Raw genomic sequence first — 21,349 nt, 5'->3', positions numbered from 1 at the left:
AAGACACTTATGAGGGCGCCTGGGTGGCCCAGTGGTTAAAGCCTCTGCCTTCGGCTCAGGTCATTATCCCAGGGTCCTGGGATCGAGTCCCGAATTCGGGCTCTCTGCTCGGCAGGGAGCCTGCCTCTTCCTCCTCTCTCTCTCTGCCTGACTCTCTGCCTACTTGTGATCTGTCTGTCAAATAAATTTAAAAAAAAAATCTTTAAAAAAAAAAAGAAGACACTTATGAGCTTAAAGCTTCTCTAAATAATATTTATTTTTTACCCTCTAAATATCTGGTCTACTTAAGTTTTTTAAAATTGAAAAATTTCACACTAACATCGTTATTGATCAGGGTTAGAGTTGGAATAGAAGTCATCTTGTCTTCAAGAAGAGAATCTAAATATTTTGATAAAATTGCCCTTCTCTGCTTGTCTTTTTAAACATTTTCATGTGAATTGGGAAGAAACAACAGAATCTCCAGATTAGCAGGTGTTACTAAATTGTTCCAATCAGAAAAGCTGTGCAATTGGGAGAGACTCAAGGAAGAGCTTATAAAGTTGTTCAAATGGGAAGAAAAATGGCATATGATTTTTATCGTAGATAAGTACAAGGTCATTTCCTTCAGAGATTGAAAAATCTAGAGCCGACATCCAAGTGAAAGTCGATAGTTGTCAGTGATTTGGGATTCATTCTTCATTTCCCCTGGTATGCGGTTATATCCTAAAAGGCCAGGAAATATTGGGCATCATCAGGAAAATTATTAGAAGTGAAGCAGAAAACATTGTATGCATTTTTGGCTTTTACAACTTTGAGAAGGATATGGAACTAGACACTGCTCACAGCAGGACGTTCAAAATCGTTAGCAGAGGGCTTCTGTGAACGCCTTGAATTTTTTATCTTATTTATGGTGGTCTTAGGCTTGTGGGCCCTTAGGGCATTGTGTGCTTGTTCCTTTCTTTTTTTAGATGTTGACTCCACATAGAACAAATGGCTTGCATAAAACAACAGTTAGGGGAAGTGCAAGTGCGTTGGTGAAACTAAATCTGTTTCTCCAGTTCCTTTGATTTTGATCCAGCAATTTGCTCTCTGAAATAGGGTGGTGATAGGGAAGGAACTGAGGTCTGTAAATTCTTGAATGGCAATATCAGCAAATTCCAAACTAAAAATGAGGCATCTCACCTTGAAATATTTCAGACAATTTTAGAAAAATCAATGTTTCGTGCGAGAAGAAACTAACTTAAGGATTTAACTGATCACCTGCATGTATACAAATATGGGTTGATACAACACTAATAACACCAGAACAACAAAAGTGAGTAAAACATGGCCTCTTACTTTTAGAAATTTTATGAGTTGATACACATATACATATAAATATACATATACATACATATGTTAAGATAGGCATAAGATACATAAATCAAATTTTGAAAGGATTGGCAAATTCAAAAGAACATTGACACACTCAGTATTTACTGAATGCTGACTGTGAGCCAGGTACACTACTGTCTTATATGCATTGCCTCAAAATAATTCTCACAGTGTCTAATGGGATAGATTTTATTATTATTCTCACTTTGTAAAGGGTGATATTGAGGTCTAGAGAGTTAAATAATTTTTCCAAAGGCATTGTAAGCAGTACTGAGGCAAGATTTAAAAATTTTTTTTTAAGATTTTATTTATTTATTTGACAGACAGAGATTACAAGTAGGCAGAGAGGCAGGCAGAGAGAGAGGAGGAAGCAGGCTCCCTGCTGAGCAGAGACAGCTGTGGGGCTCGATCCCAGGACTCTGAGATCATGACCTGAGCCAAAGGCAGAGACTTTAACCCACTGAGCCACCCAGGCGCCCCCTGAGGCAAGATTTAAATGGTATAATGAAACTGCTCATTAATGGAAGCTGAAACAAAGCTCTCATCTTCAAGGTTGTTGCTGGAGCAGACAAAATGTCTGTGGTGTTTGCCTTAAACTCTCTCCTAAAAAATATTTGGAGGAGTGAACCATAGCTTTTCCTCTAGCAGAGACAGTTTAATGATCTTATTAGGAATATCCTCCTTCCTAGCCACACATGCTAGTATTAATTCATGTGGGACATATGGCTCTTAGCTCTTCTCTGTAAATGCTGCTGCACTGATGTCATATGAGTGATTCTCTTCTCTGCATCCTGCTGTGAAGCATCACTGTTCCCTTCCAGAGAAATAGCTGCTTCCCAACTTGGGGTTTGCTTGTGATATATTCTGAACCAGTTGGTCAGATCCCAATAATTTGTTTATTGACTGTCCTAGATGGTACTGAGTACAGATGCTGGTCACATGTTTAGAAAAAATAAAACAAACAAGAGACTAATTTCCCAGAGCTTCTAGAAATTCATCCATTCTCTTATCAAAAAATCATTAAGCACCTCTTGTGCTCCAGACTGGTTGGCAGCTAGCTGGGAGATTATTGACACAGCCACCTGTTCCAAGCATTTACAGTCTCATGGAACAGACGATTGTACCAAGAATCACAGAAGGTGTGCTAAGTACCCTAAGTTGTGTGAGGAGTTGTGAGAACACAAATGAGGACCAGCTAAAGCGAGGAGGGGTAAGAGGAAGCTTTCTGAAGGAACTAAACATGGCTGAGTCATAAACACTGTTTGAGTTTTAAGAGGAGGAGAAAAATGAGATGGTGATTCCAGAAATGGGAAAAACTATGTTGTGAAGTCTCAGGGACATGAAGGCCTGACTTGTTTGAGGGTCTATAAGTAGTTAAGCATGACAACACCGGGTGCCTTGGGAGAAATAATGAGAGATGGACAGAAAAGAATTTTGAATAAAGCACCTGAATGTTTTCCTCAGGATTATGGAGGCAAATATCTTTATTTCAAATGGAAATGGAGATTTGATGTTTCTAACATTTTCCCAAAACCCTTTTAAATGTATCCAAATTTTCTTTGACTTATAAAAGAGCACATTGTAAAATAATTTTCTTTTTCTTGTAGTTTCAGAGGAAGATAAAGGATTTGGACCAATTTTTGAAGAGCAGCCAATCAATACCATTTATCCAGAGGAATCACCAGAAGGAAAAGTTTCACTAAACTGTAGGGCACGAGCCAGCCCTTTCCCAGTTTACAAGTAATGTACTTCACTGCTCTTTTATTACAATGGAGTATCAAACTAGATTATAGATGAGCATCTGTGACCCTGTACTGATAGAGAAAGCTCTAATATAAGGTTGTTAACAAAATGCAGGAATATTAACAGAAATATTGGCATGTAAGTTATTAAAATAGAGTTGTTTAATGTCCAAATTGATAGTAAGTTTTCTTAAATATGTGTAAATAATCCATTCCCTCTTTCCTGCACAGATAATGCCAATGCCATTTCATATTATCCACTTAAAAATTGTCCGATGGTGATCATGCTATTAAGCATGTATAAGGCTATATGAAAATCATACACAATTTAAATATATACATTTGGGGATAAAATGTTCTTATATGCAGCAATCTGGATAACTCACATATTATAGATAATATTCCTCTATCAATTACATTTAGAGAGCTTACATACATAATTCTAGAAAGCACCACTTTTTTCCAGTGGTCTCAAATCTATATTCCAGGTAATATAGCAAATTTCTTAAAATTAGGTAATCTATGTCAATATATCTCTTTCTAGTTTTTTGTGGGATTTATGGGGTTTTTTTAAATATTACGTTATGTTTGGGAAATTTATGTTATAAAATATAACTTTTAAGGTAACAATGGGTTTTTCTGCTTCAGATGGTTCAGAAAAGTATACTATTTCTAGTCTGATACAAAGAATAAGATTTAAAAATTAACCAAACACCAACGGATTTGAATTTCACTTGTGAAATGGTTCCATGAAGACAATGCAAGTGATTGATAGGGAAATTGGAGCTCTAGTGTGTCAATGTCAGCTAACTTAATTGAAGGTTGTCATTCAACAAGATTGATTTTCATAGTGTTTTTTTCTCAATAGAAAAACAACTTTCTATTGTTATAAGAAGTTATAATAATATATATAAATTTAATCCTAATTGAACTCATTTTCTCTTGAGTTCAAGAGACTCTCATGAGTCTCTGGGCTAAATTACAGAATTACTCTTAAAATAAAATATAAATTTAGATATAAAAACACTGTCCCTTTGAAGTTATTTTTATTGTTTCAGTTTCATGCATGGGAATGCAAAATAAGTAGATATTTTATTAATTATAAGTAACACATTTATTTTGAAAATATTTGTTAGGCTAGACTTATTTCTACCCTGAAGCCACACAGTATGGATATTTATATACATAGTTATGGATATGGGATAGTATAACTAATAGGGTCTGTAGAGGAGATCTAATCTAAGCACATAATTTTATAGGAGAGGAAGCTGAATAGTGAATAAGGAAATTGACTTGCTCCAGAGTTAGTAAATCATAGATCCAGGACTGAAACACCGCACAGGTTTTATGGCTTTAAAGAAACATGTAATTTTTTCAGGTTGTATCTATCTATATAGCTTTTGAGAGATAACATCTCAAAAGCTATTTCATTAGCTAGAACTCAATCACAAGAGGAAATTTGGAAAGAACCCAAATACATGGAAGCTAAACAGCATCCTTCTAAAGAATGAATGGGTCAACTAGGAAATTAAAGAAGAATTGAAAAAATTCATGGAAACAAATGATAATGAAAACATAATGGTTCAAAATCTGTGGGACACAACAAAGGCAGTCCTGAGAGGAAAATATATAGCGGTACAAGCCTTTCTCAAGAAACAAGAAAGGTCTCAGGTACACAACCTAACCCTACACCTAAAGGAGCTGGAGAAAGAACAAGAAAGAAACCCTAAACCCAGCAGGAGAAGAGAAATCATAAAGATCAGAGCAGAAATCAATGAAATAGAAACCAAAAAAACAATAGAACAAATCAACGAAACTAGGAGCTGGTTCTTTGAAAGAATTAATAAGATCAATAAACCCCTGGCCAGACTTATCAAAAAGAAAAGAGAAAGGACCCAAATAAATAAAATCATGGATGAAAGAGGAGAGATCACAACGAACACCAAAGAAATACAGACAATTATAAGAACATACTATGAGCAACACTACGCCAACAAATATGACAATCTGGAAGAAATGGATGCATTCCTAGAGACATATAAACTACCACAACTGAACCAGGAAGAAATATAAAGCCTCAACAGACCCATAACCAGTAAGGAGATTGAAACAGTCATCAAAAATCTCCAAACAAACAAAAGCCCGGGGCCAGATGGCTTCCCAGGGGAATTCTACCAAACATTTAAAGAAGAACTAATTCCTATTCTCCTGAAACTGTTCCAAAAAATAGAAATGGAAGGAAAACTTCCAAACTCATTTTATGAGGCCAGCATCACCTTGATCCCAAAACCAGACAAGGATCCCATCAAAAAAGAGAACTACAGACCAATATCCTTGATGAACACAGATGCAAAAATTCTCGCCAAAATACTAGCCAATAGGATTCAACAGTATGTTAAAAGGATTATTCACCACGACCAAGTGGGATTTATTCCAGGGCTGCAAGGTTGGTTCAACATCCGCAAATCAATCAATGTGATACAACACATTAATAAAAGAAAGAACAACAATCATATGATACTCTCCATAGATGCTGAAAAAGCATTTGACAAAGTACAGCATCCCTTCCTGATCAAAACTCTTCAAAGTGTAGGGATAGAGGGCACATACCTCAATATTATCAAAGCCATCTATGAAAAACCCACCGCAAATATCATTCTCAATGGAGAAAAACTGAAAGCTTTTCCGCTAAGGTCAGGAACACGACAGGGATGTCCGTTATCACCACTGCTATTCAACATAGTACTAGAAGTCCTAGCTTAAGCAATCAGACAACAAAAGGAAATTAAAGGCATCCAAATCGGCAAAGAAGAAGTCAAACTATCACTCTTTGCAGATGATATGATACTCTATGTGGAAAACCCAAAAGACTCCACTCCAAAACTGCTAGAACTTGTACAGGAATTCAGTAAAGTGTCAGGATATAAAATCAATGCACAGAAATCAGTTGCATTTCTCTACACCAACAACAAGACAGAAGAAAGAGAAATTAAGGAGTCAATCCCTTTTACAATTGCACCCAAAACTATAAGATACCTAGGAATAAACCTAACCAAAGAGACTACGAATCTATACACAGAAAACTATAAAGTACTCATGAAAGAAATTGAGGAAGACACAAAGAAATGGAAAAATGTTCCATGCTCCTGGATTGGAAGAATAAATATTGTGAAAATGTCTATGCTACCTAAAGCAATCTACACATTTAATGCAATTCCTATCAAAGTACCATCCATTTTTTTCAAAGAAATGGAACAAATAATCCTAAAATTTATATGGAACCAGAAAAGACCTCGAATAGCCTGAGGAATATTGAAAAAGAAAGCCAAAGTTGGTGGCATCACAATTCCGGACTTCAAGCTCTATTACAAAGCTGTCATCATCAAGACAGCATGGTACTGGCACAACAACAGACACATAGATCAATGGAACAGAATAGAGAGCCCAGAAATAGACCCTCAACTCTATGGTCAACTCATCTTTGACAAAGCAGGAAAGAATGTCCAATGGAAAAAAGACAGCCTCTTCAATAAATGGTGTTGGGAAAATTGGACAGCCACATGCAGAAAAATGAAATTGGATCATTTCCTTACACCACACACGAAAATAGACTCAAAATGGATGAAGGATCTCAATGTGAGAAAGGAATCCATCAAAATCCTCGAGGAGAACACAGGCAGCAACCTCTTCGACGTCAGCCGCAGCAACATCTTCCTAGGAACATCGCCAAAGGCAAGGGAAGCAAGGGCAAAAATGAACTTTTGGGATTTTATCAAGATCAAAAGGTTTTGCACAGCAAAGGAAACATTTAATAAAACCAAAAGACAACTGACAGAATGGGAGAAGATATTTGCAAATGACATATCAGATAAAGGGCTAGTGTCCAAAATCTATAAAGAACTTAGCAAACTCAACACCCAAAGAACAAATAATCCAATCAAGAAATGGGCAGAAGACATGAACAGACATTTCCGCAAAGAAGACATCCAGGTGGCCAACAGACACATGAAAAAGTGCTCCACATCACTCGGCATCAGGGAAATACAAATCAAAACCACAATGAGATATCACCTCACACCAGTCAGAATGGCTAAAATTAACAAGTCAGGAAATGACAGATGCTGGCGAGGATGCGGAGAAAGGGGAACCCTCCTACACTGTTGGTGGGAATGCAAGCTGGTGCAACCACTCTGGAAAACAGCATGGAGGTTCCTCAAAATGTTGAAAATAGAACTACCCTATGACCCAGCAATTGCACTGCTGGGTATTTACCCTAAAGATACAAATGTAGTGATCCGAAGGGGCACGTGCACCCGAATGTTTATCGCAGCAATGTCTATAATAGCCCAACTATGGAAAGAACCTAGATGTCCATCAACAGATGAATGGATAAAGAAGATGTGGTATATATACACAATGGAATACTATGCAGCCATCAAAAGAAATGAAATCTTGCCATTTGAGACGACGTGGATGGAACTAGAGGGTATCATGCTTAGCGAAATAAGTCAATCGGAGAAAGACAACTATCATATGATCTCCCTGATATGAGGGAGAGGAGATGCAACATGGGAGGTTAAGGGGGTAGGAGAAGAGTAAATGAAACAAGATGGAATTGGAAGGGAGACAAACCATAAGTGACTCTTAATCTCACAAAACAAACTGAGGGTTGATGGGGGGAGGGAGGTTGGGAGGGGGAGTGGGATTATGGACATTGGGGAGGGTGTGTGCTATGGTGAGTGCTGTGAAGTGTGTAAACCTGGCGATTCACAGACCTGTACCCCTGGGGATAAAAATATATTATATATGTTTATAAAAAATAAAATAAAAAAAAAAACCTATTTCAGTGATCTTACTTATTTTGTTACACCTTGCCCTTGACATTCATACATGGAAACAGCAGGTCAGAATGGAGGCAACAAAACAGAAGAGACTGTTCTCAGATAGTGTTTTAGAAATGTGTGCTTCTTGCTGTGCCTACCTGACATCTACCCCACAGAATCATTAAGAAGCAAAGTTTTGCATGACTATAATTTTATACACATTAATTAGCAGCTCCATTTTTCCTCTTTTCTCCAGTCCCTGGCAACCATCATTGCATTCTTTGCTTCTACAGTTTGACTCTTTTAGATACCTCATATAAGTGCTCTCATATTAAGTGTTCTTACCAAAATTTAAAATTAAAATAAGAAGGCAAAACTTTGACCAACAAATACATTCACTAACTCCCTCCCATAGGTTGAACCAGCACTGAAGTCCCTAGGATGGTGGCCTATCTACACATTAATGTAGAGAGCTGGAAAGGAGAAGTAGATGCTTAATTCTGTTATGAAGGCAGTCTGCATTTGACAGAGGAAAAAATAAAAAGGGAAAAAATTCAGCTCATGATGCAGCTTGTCTGATGGAAAAGAACATTTGAAGTTTTAAAACTTCACTTAATATTCAGAGCAAGTCATACTAACCTTGGTAATCATGCAATGTGTCATTCACACAGTAGTTTTATATTTATGGCATGTTCAATGATAATTTCTTATTCATGGCAACATCCTGAAAGTTACAACAGGGAACTTTAACTTCTACTTATCAGCCTTGAAGCTTTTATTATCTTGTGTTGACCCTCAAAATAATGAGAATGCTAATAAAATTGCATTTCTTTTTTTAAGATTTTATTTATTTATTTGAGAGAGAGTGAGAGAGAAAGCATGAGACAGGAGAAGGTCAGAGGGAGAAGCAGACTCCCCACGGAGCTGGGATCCCAACACAGGACCTGATCCCAGGACTCTGGGATCATGACCTGAGCTGAAGGCAGTGGCTTAACCAATGGAGCCACCCAGGCACCACTAAAATTGCCCTTAAAACTGTCTGAAAGGAGTAACAACAATGGTATATATTCCTGAAAACAAAGTAAACCAGTGAACTTACCCCAACACAGCAAAATTTCAATCATTATATGACATCAAAGGCAGACTCAAATCCACTAGAGAGGAGATAATGCAATAATAAAATTTTGGAGTCAATATAATGGGGAAAAAACCGTAACAATTGGTATTGCTCAATAGGGAAACCCATTGCCTTGGCAAATGCTAAGCAACTTGACATTGGATTGTTTGAGCAGAGCCAATATTGCCATCAACATGGGGAGGGGGAAGATATACTCATTGGGTTGGAATTTGGTAGGTTTTCAAAATGCAAAAGCATAGTTTTCTGCGTTTGCTTTTAAATTTCCTCCTACATTATAAAAATTAAAACTAAAAATTTTCCAGTAATTTGATTTAATAAAAGATATTCTAAAATCATTAGGCTTCTTTTGGTAAGATTCTGACCCTGATCATAAGTGTGCAAGAGCCATGAGGCCATAGCCCACTATTTTATCATGGCTCTTGCCTATAACATTGCTGAAGACATGAATCCTGATAAGAGAATGAGTATAATACATACATGGTCAGCTTAATTGAAAACTATTTTCTACATTTATCCTTCTTATTATCTCACCAAGAAAGTTCAAGTCCTGTTTTTAGTCAGTTTATTTATAACACAATTCCTCTAAATATACCTGCAACATTATATTGCAGGCATGGAAACAAAAGATCCAATTTATTTTTACAATTTTCAAATTGTGTGATCGACCTCTAGTGGTCAGAGTGTGACATTTACTGAATAGAATCCTCATTTCAATTAGTTTTATTGGAAATTTATTTTGATATTTAGAATCAGGTACTGATATTTTATATTTTACTTTTGCTAGAGTAGTGCTTTTAATATATTATGCAACACATCTAGATATGCATGAATCTAGCTAGTACTTACATAGGTTATCATTTATAATCTATGTATATCTGCTAAGAAAACAATGTAGCAAAATTCAACAAAATATTTGTCCCTTCGATGCCTCATGAATAAAGAGAACACATTTCATGCACTTGAACATTTACCTTTCTGTGCGTGAACTAAATTATAAATCATGAGCCCAGAGACTCAGAATTATAGGGTGTGAAGAAATACCACACTGAGTCATCAATTTAATCATCTGATTTCACATGGAGCTGTACCCATATTATTTTAGAATAATATTAGGCCAGTATTTCAGGCCTATGACCTTTGATATGACATTTGTTTTTCTTTTTCATAGATGGAGAATGAATAATGGGGATATTGATCTGACCAGTGATCGGTACAGCATGGTGGGTGGAAACCTTGTGATCAACAATCCTGACAAACAGAAAGATGCTGGAATATATTACTGCTTAGCATCAAATAACTATGGGATGGTCAGAAGCACGGAAGCAACCCTGAGCTTTGGATGTAAGTAACTGTAACTTTGACGAGGTCCAGTGTTTCTAAGTGAAGTAAAAATTAAATGTTATCATAAGAGTTCAACAAGAAGAAAAAGCAAGATGAAAAGAAAATGAGAGAAAAGGTCCATAGATGGAATGGGTCCTATATGATCAGTGGGCCTTAACTGTGTGGAGAAAAAAATGTCAAGAGAGCAAAGCATCCTGAGGGGTATTGGGAAATAAACTAAGGCCATGTTCTGAAGGGTCTTGAATAACTAGCATCAGTGGAAGTGCTAAGGCATGCATTCTCTCTCTCTCTCTTTCTTTTTCTCTTTTATTATAACATTACAGTTGTGATCTCCAGAGCTTGACTCTATCTGACAGAATCTTATTCCGTAGTATGTAATTTACCTTACTGGGAATAAATTAAATTAATCAAATTACTTTAAGTTTAAATTAAGTTAAAATTTCTCCTTATGAAGGCCATCATAAAAAAAAATATTTTCGGGGCACCTGGGTGTCTCAGTGGGTTCGGTGGATTCCAGGGTTCTGGGATCGAGCCCCATATCGGGCTCTCTGCTCAGCGGGAGCCTGCTTCCCCCTCTCTCTCTCTGCCTGCCTCTCTGCCTCCTTGTGATTTCTGTCTGTCAAATAAATAAATAAAATCTTTAAAATATATATATATATTTTTTTTCAGGGATGCCTGGGTGGCTCAGTTCATTAAGCCACTGACTTTGGCTCAGGTCATGATCCCAGTGTCCTGGGATTGAGTCCCACATTGGGCTCTCTGCTCAGTGGGAGCCTGTTTCTCTCTCTGCTTCTGCCTGCTTGTGTGCTTGTGCTCACTCGCTCTCTCTCTGACAAATAAATAAATAAAAATCTTTAAAAAAATTTTTTTTCAGAAATCTTGTGCTAAACTTAAAGTTAGAAGCTATTCTAGAAGAACATTGTGCATTGAAAGAGGAGTTGGACTAGACGATCTCCTGTATGCAATTTTATAAGTCAGCACTTAAATCTTTTGCAAAATGAATTACAGGATGAAATCGATGTTTTAAGAGAACCCGTGTGGCAGTGATTACCAGCAAGGAGTGAGCAATCAGATTCAATTAATGTGGTGACAATGTGAATGTAAATAAATATACACAATCCTTGAAGAAATAATAGATTACATGGCACTGAAGAAAAAAAAAAAAAGGCCTAAGTATTTTTTAAAGGAAAGTTGAATGAAAGAGCAGAAACATTCTGCTCTCTTTAAAAATGAAATGGGAGCAAGTAAAACCAATTTCAAGGTTGGGAGGAAGCACTGAAATGATGTCTTCACATGCAGAGGTTATGATGACATTAAGTTATTGTTGTTGAAATGTCAGCCAAGTATTTGGGTATGGGGTGGTGTTCAAGCGAAGCATCAGGGTTAGAGATGGAGATCTGAAGAGCTCTCTGCAAAAAGGTAACAATTAGAATGATGACTTTTCAGTGATATAAATATATTGAGAGAAGTAAAAATCTGATTCTATAATTCGAGTACTGATCACAGAGAAGAGATAGGAGGTGAAGCAGGGTTGAGCAGAGTGAGCACCAGTAAAGCAAATGAAGAATCAAATAGTAGAGTATCATGAAACCAAGCAAAAAGTGAATTCTAAATAAATAGACAAGAATAAAGGAAATGAGACTAAGGAAAACTCAGAATTTGAAAAGGAGAAAAAAAATGGTGACATTCACCCAAAAAAAGTCAGATCCTACTTTTCCTTATTCTTTCACCACATCTGAGTCATTCCTCAGGAAGAGAAATACACTTTTCAAATGAGTCTGTTCCTCCACGTCACTCCTCTTTACTTTCTTCTTTGGTAGATTCCTGGTTTTGCCTAACCCCATTGTATTTCCAGATACCCTTACTAAGATTCCTCCTAAACCTAAAGAAAAAGTTGAGGATATTGTAATTTTTAGGGTTGTCAGAATACTTATGCAGGCTGCTACCAATATCCATCAGGGGCGTTTACCACAGAAGTCTTAGAGTACATGCAAATGCCACCATGTGAAAATAGGGACTTGACTTTCATAGGTTCCACCAAACCAGCTGAGAAGTATCACATCCAAAAGGAAGTTAGTAGATGAAAGATAAAATTTAATGAAAATCTTTTTCTATTGACTAGAAAGTGAATATTTTCCTTTTGGCCTTCATATTAGATCTTGACCCTTTCCCACCTGAGGAGCGTCCTGAGGTCAGGGTGAAGGAAGGGAAGGGAATGGTGCTTCTCTGTGATCCTCCGTACCATTTTCCAGGTAAATTTAAATTCCTCTGTGACTATATGCATTTATTCAATGAATGGCTACATTTTAATTTTCTTAACAATAATGGTACATTTATGATGAAATAAGACTCAAGATTTGCCTAAACCTTGTCATGCACTGCCTACAAATGGTTAGAGACACTTCCAGGCTCTTTAGTCACTTGGCCCTAATTCCAAAGATCTGTAATCATTTTGGTTTATAAACAACATATATGTTAGATTGTGTCCTCATTAACATTCCTCTTATACAGGAGAAAATATGATAGATTTTTTACAAATTATTTTTAGAATAGAACAGTGCCAAGGAGTGATATATAATTAGTCCATCATTTCATTAATAATATTACACCTACAATATTCTGTGAATTATAAAAATGCTAGAAAAAGATAAAGATATATTATTAATCTATTTAGGAGCATCTAGCTACAAGAATAATCCAGTTTAGAAAGGGGTTAAATTAAGTGTCATCTGTAGCAAGGTTCAACCTTTGAATATGTTTCCTGTAATTTGATATGGCTAAAATAAAAGCCACTGAAGTGCTAATTAAAAGATAAGCACCTGGGGCGCCTGGGTGGCTCAGTGCTTTAAAGCCTCTGACTTCAGCTCAGGTCATGGTCCTGGGGTTCTGGGATCGAGCCCCGCATCAGGCTCTCTACTCAGCGGGGAGCCTGCTTCCTCCTCTCTCTCTGCCTGCCTCTCTGCCTACTTGTGATCTCTGTCTGTCAGATAAATGGGTGAAATCTTTTAAAAAAATAAAAAAAGATAAGCACCTTATATATGTTCATTAATTTTCACTTGTTTTATCAAATATCACTTATTTATCAAATACCAGTTATTTATCAAATATCACTTATTTTATCAATATGAAATAATATGTAAATACTACTTCTCACAATGAAAAAATAATGTTTTATATTCTTAGAGTTCTAATATTATGTCATAAATTTGACTTTAAAGACCTCCCCCATAAAGAACAGGATGTTACAAATCATTTTGTATGGAATATATTGATGATATATATAGAGAGAGGTGAACATATGTAAATGTATAATGCATATCATAAAATATATGCTTATGTATATAATTATATATACACATCTATATGTATTCTATTCCAAATTATATGTATATAAATTCTGGTTGTTTATATATCAAATGTCAGGAATTTTCTCTCTGATAAAACAGAAGGACTATTCAATGGTAAGTATAGGAGAAGCATAGAATTCAAAATGATGTAACAACATTTCAGTGAGAGAATAGTCTTTTTCTTTGAAGAACTGCTAAAACTATGGGGGAAAGATCACCTCATCTCCACAGCATTTCCCACAAATGAAATAAATGATCATAAATAGCCGATGACCACATTTGACTACATTCAGCACTAGATGGGCTTCATTTCATTGCTCACTCATTCAACAAATTTCTTGCGAGTACTTGTTACACAGTTATGTGTGCTAAGCACTGTCTGTGCTACAAGAATAGCCCAGTGAGTGACACACAAGATCCACCTGTCCTCAGAGATTTGCTACCGGCAGAGACAGCCAATACAAGATACATCGGTAACAGCTATATTATGCCTAGATATTGGTAGGGAAGCCCTAGGAAGAAAAACTTGTGTGGGGAAGGGGGAAGAGTAAGTGTTAAAGGGCTGGTTGAACTTTTATCAAGGACAATGCTGTGAAGGTAACTTTGAATAAAGGCCTGAAGGAAATGAAGACGTTAACAGCGCAGATGTGTGAGGGAAGGACGTAGCAGGCAGATGCAACAAAGGCATGAAATGCAACTACCAAGGAAGACCAAGGAAGCCAGAGGGGCTGGAATAGAGTGCGTAAGACAGAAGGTAATAGGAAATGAAACTGGAGAGTTATAAGAGCTATATCACATAGGACTTTCTATTTCGTAGTAATTACACTGGCTTTAACTTCAGTGAGATTTACTTTGGAGGGCTTTGACAAGAGGAGTCACACGACATTGCTTAAGTTATGGAAAGATGGGTCTGGCTACTGTTTTAATAAAAGACTCTGGAGAAATTCTAAATCTGTAATTCAAAATAGGAGTATAAAAGGAAAAAAGATATAAAGACACTGTGGCTAACAAACTTTTTTTTTTTTTTTAAATGCAGTAAGGAAAATGGGTCATGAGTTTGGGAATTATCAGACCTAGATTAAAAATCCCAATTCTGCTTACCAATTATGAAATTCTAAGCAAAACATTTAACTGCTCTGAGTTTCATCAATGAAATAGAAGTTAGAATATTAGACCTGGGGAGGAGTCAAGATGGCGGAGAAGTAGCAGGCTGAGACTACTTCGGGTAGCGGGAGATCAGCTAAATAGCTTATCTAAAGATTGCAAACACCTACAAATCCAACGGGAGATTGAAGAGAAGAAGAACAGCAATTCCAGAAACAGAAAATCAACCACTTTCTGCAAGGATCTCTTCTGATTTGGCTAAAGCATATCTTCCTGGGGTTGTTGCCACCCTTTTAGTATTTTACTTGCTCCTTCATAAACTCTTATCTGGACAAAATGACAAGGCGGAAAAATTCACAACAAAAAAAAGAACAAGAGGCAATACCAAAGGCTAGGGACCTAATCAATACAGACATTGGTAATATGTCAGATATAGAGTTCAGAATGATGATTCTCAAGGTTCTAGCCGGGCTTGAAAAAGGCATGGAAGATATTAAAGCAACCCTCTCGGGAGATATAAAAGCCCTTTCTGGAGAAATAAAAGAACTAAAATCTAACCAAGTTGAAATCAAAAAAGCTATTAATGAGGTGCAATCAAAAATGGAGGCTCTCACTGCTAGGATAAATGAGGCAGAAGAAAGAATTAGCGATATAGAAGACCAAATGACAGAGAATAAAGAAGCTGAGCAAAAGAGGGACAAACAGCTACTGGACCACGAGGGGAGAATTCGAGAGATAAGTGACACCATAAGACGAAACAACATTAGAATAATTGGGATTCCAGAAGAAGAGGAAACAGAGAGGGGAGCAGAAGGTATATTGGAGAGAATTATTGGAGAGAATTTCCCCAATATGGCAAAGGGAACAAGCATCAAAATCCAGGAGGTTCAGAGAACCCCCCTCAAAATCAATAAGAATAGGTCTATACCCCGTCACCTAATAGTAAAATTGACAAGTCTTAGTGACAAAGAAAAGATCCTGAAAGCAGCCCGGGAAAAGAAGTCTGTAACGTACAATGGTAAAAATATTAGATTGGCAGCAGACTTATCCACAGAGACCTGGCAGGCCAGAAAGAGCTGGCATGATATATTCAGAGTACTAAATGAGAAAAACATGCAGCCAAGAATACTATATCCAGCTAGGCTATCATTGAAAATAGACGGAGAGATTAAAAGCTTCCAGGACAAACAAAAACTGAAAGAATTTGCAAATACCAAACCAGCTCTACAGGAAATATTGAAAGGGGTCCTCTAAGCAAAGAGAGACCCTCAAAGTAGTAGATCAGAAAGAAACAGAGACAATATACAATAACAGTCACCTTACAGGCAATACAATGGCACTAAATTCATATCTCTCAATACTTACCCTGAATGTTAATGGGCTAAATGCCCCAATCAAAAGACACAGGGTATCAGAATGGATAAAAAAACAAAAACCATCTATATGTTGCCTACAAGAAACTCATCTTACACCCGAAGACACCTCCAGGTTTAAAGTGAGGGGGTGGAAAAGAATTTACCATGCTAATGGACATCAGAAGAAAGCAGGAGTGGCAATCCTTATATCAGATCAATTAGATTTTAAGCCAAAGATTATAATAAGAGATGAGGAAGGACACTATATCATACTCAAAGGAACTGTCCAACAAGAAGATCTAACAATTTTAAATATCTATGCCCCTAATGTGGGAGCAGCCAACTATATAAACCAATTAATAACAAAATCAAAGAAACACATCGACAAGAATACAATCATAGTAGGGGATTTTAACACTCCCCTCACTGAAATGGACAGATCATCCAAGCAAAAGATCAACAAGGAAATCAAGGCCTTAAATGACACACTGGACCAGATGGACATCACAGATATATTCAGAACATTTCATCCCAAAGCAACAGAATACACATTCTTCTCTAGTGCACATGGAACGTTCTCCAGAATAGATCACATTCTTGGTCCTAAATCAAGTCTCAACCGGTATCAAAAGATTGGGATCATTCCCTGCATATTTTCAGACCAAAGTGCTCTGAAGCTAGAACTCAATCACAAGAGGAAATTTGGAAAGAACCCAAATACATGGAGACTAAACAGCATCCTTCTAAAGAATGAATGGGTCAACCAGGAAATCAAAGAAGAATTGAAAAAAATTATGGAAACAAATGATAATGAAAACACAACAGTTCAGAATCTGTGGGACACAACAAAGGCAGTCCTGAGAGGAAAATATATAGCGGTACAAGCCTTTCTCAAGAAACAAGAAAGGTCTCAGGTACACAACCTAACCCTACACCTAAAGGAGCTGGAGAAAGAACAAGAAAGAAACCCTAAACCCAGCAGGAGAAGAGAAATCATAAAGATCAGAGCAGAAATCAATGAAATAGAAACCAAAAAAACAATAGAACAAATCAACGAAACTAGGAGCTGGTTCTTTGAAAGAATTAATAAGATTGATAAACCCCTGGCCAGACTTATCAAAAAGAAAAGAGAGAGGACCCAAATAAATAAAATCATGAATGAAAGAGGAGAGATCGCAACGAACACCAAAGAAATACAGACAATTATAAGAACATACTATGAGCAACTCTACGCCAACAAATTTGACAATCTGGAAGAAATGGATGCATTCCTAGAGACATATAAACTACCACAACTGAACCAGGAAGAAATAGAAAGCCTGAACAGACCCATAACCAGTAAGGAGATTGAAACAGTCATCAAAAATCTCCAAACAAACAAAAGCCCAGGGCCAGATGGCTTCCCGGGGGAATTCTACCAAACATTTAAAGAAGAACTAATTCCTATTCTCCTGAAACTGTTCCAAAAAATAGCAATAGAAGGAAAACTTCCAAACTCATTTTATGAGGCCAGCATCACCTTGATCCCAAAACCAGACAAGGATCCCAACAAAAAAGAGAACTACAGACCAATATCCTTGATGAACACAGATGCAAAAATTCTCGCCAAAATACTAGCCAATAGGATTCAACAGTATGTTAAAAGGATTATTCACCACGACCAAGTGGGATTTATTCCAGGGCTGCAAGGCTGGTTCAACATCCGCAAATCAATCAATGTGATACAACACATTAATAAAAGAAAGAACAAGAACCATATGATACTCTCCATAGATGCTGAAAAAGCATTTGAAAAAGTACAGCATCCCTTCCTGATCAAAACTCTTCAAAGTGTAGGGATAGACGGCACATACCTCAATATTATCAAAGCCATCTATGAAAAACCCACCGCAAATATCATTCTCAATGGAGAAAAACTGAAAGCTTTTCTGCTAAGGTCAGGAACACGGCAGGGATGTCCGTTATCATCACTGCTATTCAACATAGTAATAGAAGTCCTAGCCTCAGCAATCAGACAACAAAAGGAAATTAAAGGCATCCAAATCGGCAAAGAAGAAGTCAAACTATCACTCTTCGCAGATGATATGATACTCTATGTGGAAAACCCAAAAGACTCCACTCCAAAACTGCTAGAACTTGTACAGGAATTCAGTAAAGTGTCAGGATATAAAATCAATGCACAGAAATCAGTTGCATTTCTCTACACCAACAACAAGACAGAAGAAAGAGAAATTAAGGAGTCCATCCCATTTACAATTGCACCCAAAACTATAAGATACCTAGGAATAAACCTAACCAAAGAGACTAAGAATCTATACTCAGAAAACTATAAAGTACTCATGAAAGAAATTGAGGAAGACACAAAGAAATGGAAAAATGTTCCATGCTCCTGGATTGGAAGAATAAATATTGTGAAAATGTCTATGCTACCTAAAGCAATCTACACATTTAATGCAATTCCTATCAAAGTACCATCCATTTTTTTCAAAGAAATGGAACAAATAATCCTAAAATTTATATGGAACCAGAAAAGACCTCGAATAGCCAAAGGAATATTGAAAAAGAAAGCCAAAGTTGGTGGCATCACAATTCCGGACTTCAAGCTCTATTACAAAGCTGTCATCATCAAGACAGCATGGTACTGGCACAAAAACAGACACATCGATCAATGGAACAGAATAGAGAGCCCAGAAATGGACCCTCAACTCTATGGTCAACTCATCTTCGACAAAGCAGGAAAGAATGTCCAATGGAACAAAGACAGCCTCTTCAATAAATGGTGTTGGGAAAATTGGACAGCCACATGCAGAAAAATGAAATTGGATCATTTCCTTACACCACACACGAAAATAGACTCAAAATGGATGAAGGATCTCAATGTGAGAAAGGAATCCATCAAAATCCTCGAGGAAAACACAGGCAGCAACCTCTTCGACGTCAGCCGCAGCAACATCTTCCTAGGAACATCACCAAAGGCAAGGGAAGCAAGGGCAAGTACTTGGGATTTTATGAGTACTTGGGATTTTATCAAGATCAAAAGCTTTTGCACAGCAAAGGAAACAGTGAACAAAACCAAAAGACAACTGACAGAATGGGAGAAGATATTTGCAAATGACATATCAGAAAAAGGGCTAGTGTCCAAAATCTATAAAGAACTTAGCAAACTCAACACCCAAAGAACAAATAATCCAATCAAGAAATGGGCAGAGGACATGAACAGACATTTCTGCAAAGAAGACATCCAGATGGCCAACAGACACATGAAAAAGTGCTCCATATCACTCGGCATCAGGGAAATACAAATCAAAACCACCATGAGATATCACCTCACACCAGTCAGAATGGCTAAAATTAACAAGTCAGGAAATGACAGATGCTGGCGAGGATGCGGAGAAAGGGGAACCCTCCTACACTGTTGGTGGGAATGCAAGCTGGTGCAACCACTCTGGAAAACAGCATGGAGGTTCCTCAAAATGTTGAAAATAGAACTACCCTATGACCCTGCAATTGCACTGCTGGGTATTTACCCTAAAGATACAAACATAGTGATCCGAAGGGGCACATGCACCCGAATGTTTATAGCAGCAATGTCTACAATAGCCCAACTATGGAAAGAACCTAGATGTCCATCTACAGACGAATGGATAAAGAAGATGTGGTATATATACACAATGGAATACTATGCAGCCATCAAAAGAAATGAAATCTTGCCATTTGCGACGACGTGGATGGAACTAGAGGGTATCATGCTTAGCGAAATAAGTCAATCAGAGAAAGACAACTATCATATGATCTCCCTGATATGAGGGAGAGGAGATGCAACATGGGGGGTTAAGGGGGTAGGAGAAGAGTAAATGAAACAAGATGGGATTGGGAGGGAGACAAACCATAAGTGACTCTTAATCTCACAAAACAAACTGAGGGTTGATGGGGGGAGGGGGTTGGGAGAGGGGTGGGGTTATGGATATCGGGGAGGGTATGTGCTATGGTGAGTGTTGTGAAGTGTGTAAACCTGGCGATTCGCAGACCTGTACCCCTGGGGATAAAAATATATGTTTATAAAGCTGTAAAAAAAAAAAAAAAAAAAGAAAGAAAGGATGAATCCCCAAGTTTTGTAGCAACATGGATGGGACTGGAAGAGATTATGCTGAGTGAAATAAGTCAAGCAGAGAGAGTCAATTATCATATGGTTTCACTTATTTGTGGAGCATAACAAATAGCATGGAGGACAAGGGGAGATGGAGAGGAGAAGGGAGTTGAGGGAAATTGGAAGGGGAGGTGAACCATGAGAGACTATGGACTCTGAAAAACGATCTGAGAATTTTGAAGGGGTGGGGGGTGGGAGGTTGGGGGCACCAGGTGGTGGGTATTGTAGAGGGCACGGATTGCATGGAGCACTGGGTGTGGTGCAAAAATAATGAATACTGTTATGCTGAAAAAAATAAAAAAATTAAAAAAAAAAGAAGTTAGAATATTAATAGGCCATAAAATAGTTGAGAGAGAAAGATAAATATAATTGCTTAGCACCATGCTTATATTCACTCAAAATATGGTGGCTTTTGGAACATTTGCACTATTTGTCTTGGTCTACTTCCAACATTTATTCTACAATAGCCTAGATTAGATTATGCCCTGGCTTGTTCCTAGAAAACAAAATTTTTGCTTTTGGAGAAGAATTTAATATTTAGAAGACAATGTTTCCTCCCAGATGATCTTAGCTACCGCTGGCTTCTAAATGAATTTCCTGTATTTATCACAATGGATAAACGAAGATTTGTGTCTCAGACAAATGGAAATCTCTACATTGCAAATGTTGAGGCATCAGACAAAGGCAATTATTCCTGCTTTGTATCCAGTCCTTCTATTACAAAGAGCGTGTTCAGCAAATTTATCCCACTCATTCCACTACCTGAACGTAAGTATCTTGTTTGTTACACAGTGTTTTTGCAGGTTGTCTGCTCATGGAGCACTTATAATGATGAAAAGAAATATCCAGTGGAAAGACTAGCTAGCTATTCAGTCAGGGCAAACAGAAGACACCCACTTTGAAAGTCTTGGTCATTCCTTACTTTTTCTGATAGAGATTTACATGACAAAAACCCCCAAGATGGTTGAGTTTGGACTGGTTTCCTCTAGTTCAGAGAAT

At 37.3% G+C, this 21,349-nt stretch overlaps 1 protein-coding gene across 3 annotated transcripts in view; it reads left to right on the top strand.

The window, feature by feature from the left end:
- Positions 1-21,349, top strand: part of CNTN1 (contactin 1) — a 375,956-nt gene that overhangs the window by 206,096 nt on the left and 148,511 nt on the right. For all 3 annotated transcript variants that reach the window (XM_047742599.1, XM_047742600.1, XM_047742601.1), the window contains 4 exons: positions 2,961-3,093; positions 10,225-10,397; positions 12,554-12,649; positions 20,912-21,118. In XM_047742599.1, coding sequence (XP_047598555.1) covers positions 2,961-3,093; positions 10,225-10,397; positions 12,554-12,649; positions 20,912-21,118 — 609 coding nt within the window. The remainder of the gene's footprint in view (positions 1-2,960; positions 3,094-10,224; positions 10,398-12,553; positions 12,650-20,911; positions 21,119-21,349) is intronic.

Source organism: Lutra lutra, chromosome 8 (genome assembly GCF_902655055.1).
Source record: "Lutra lutra chromosome 8, mLutLut1.2, whole genome shotgun sequence".
NCBI lineage: Eukaryota > Metazoa > Chordata > Mammalia > Carnivora > Mustelidae > Lutra > Lutra lutra.
The sequence above is the reverse complement of the archived record's forward strand: the minus strand, read 5'-3'. Positions and strand labels throughout refer to the sequence as shown.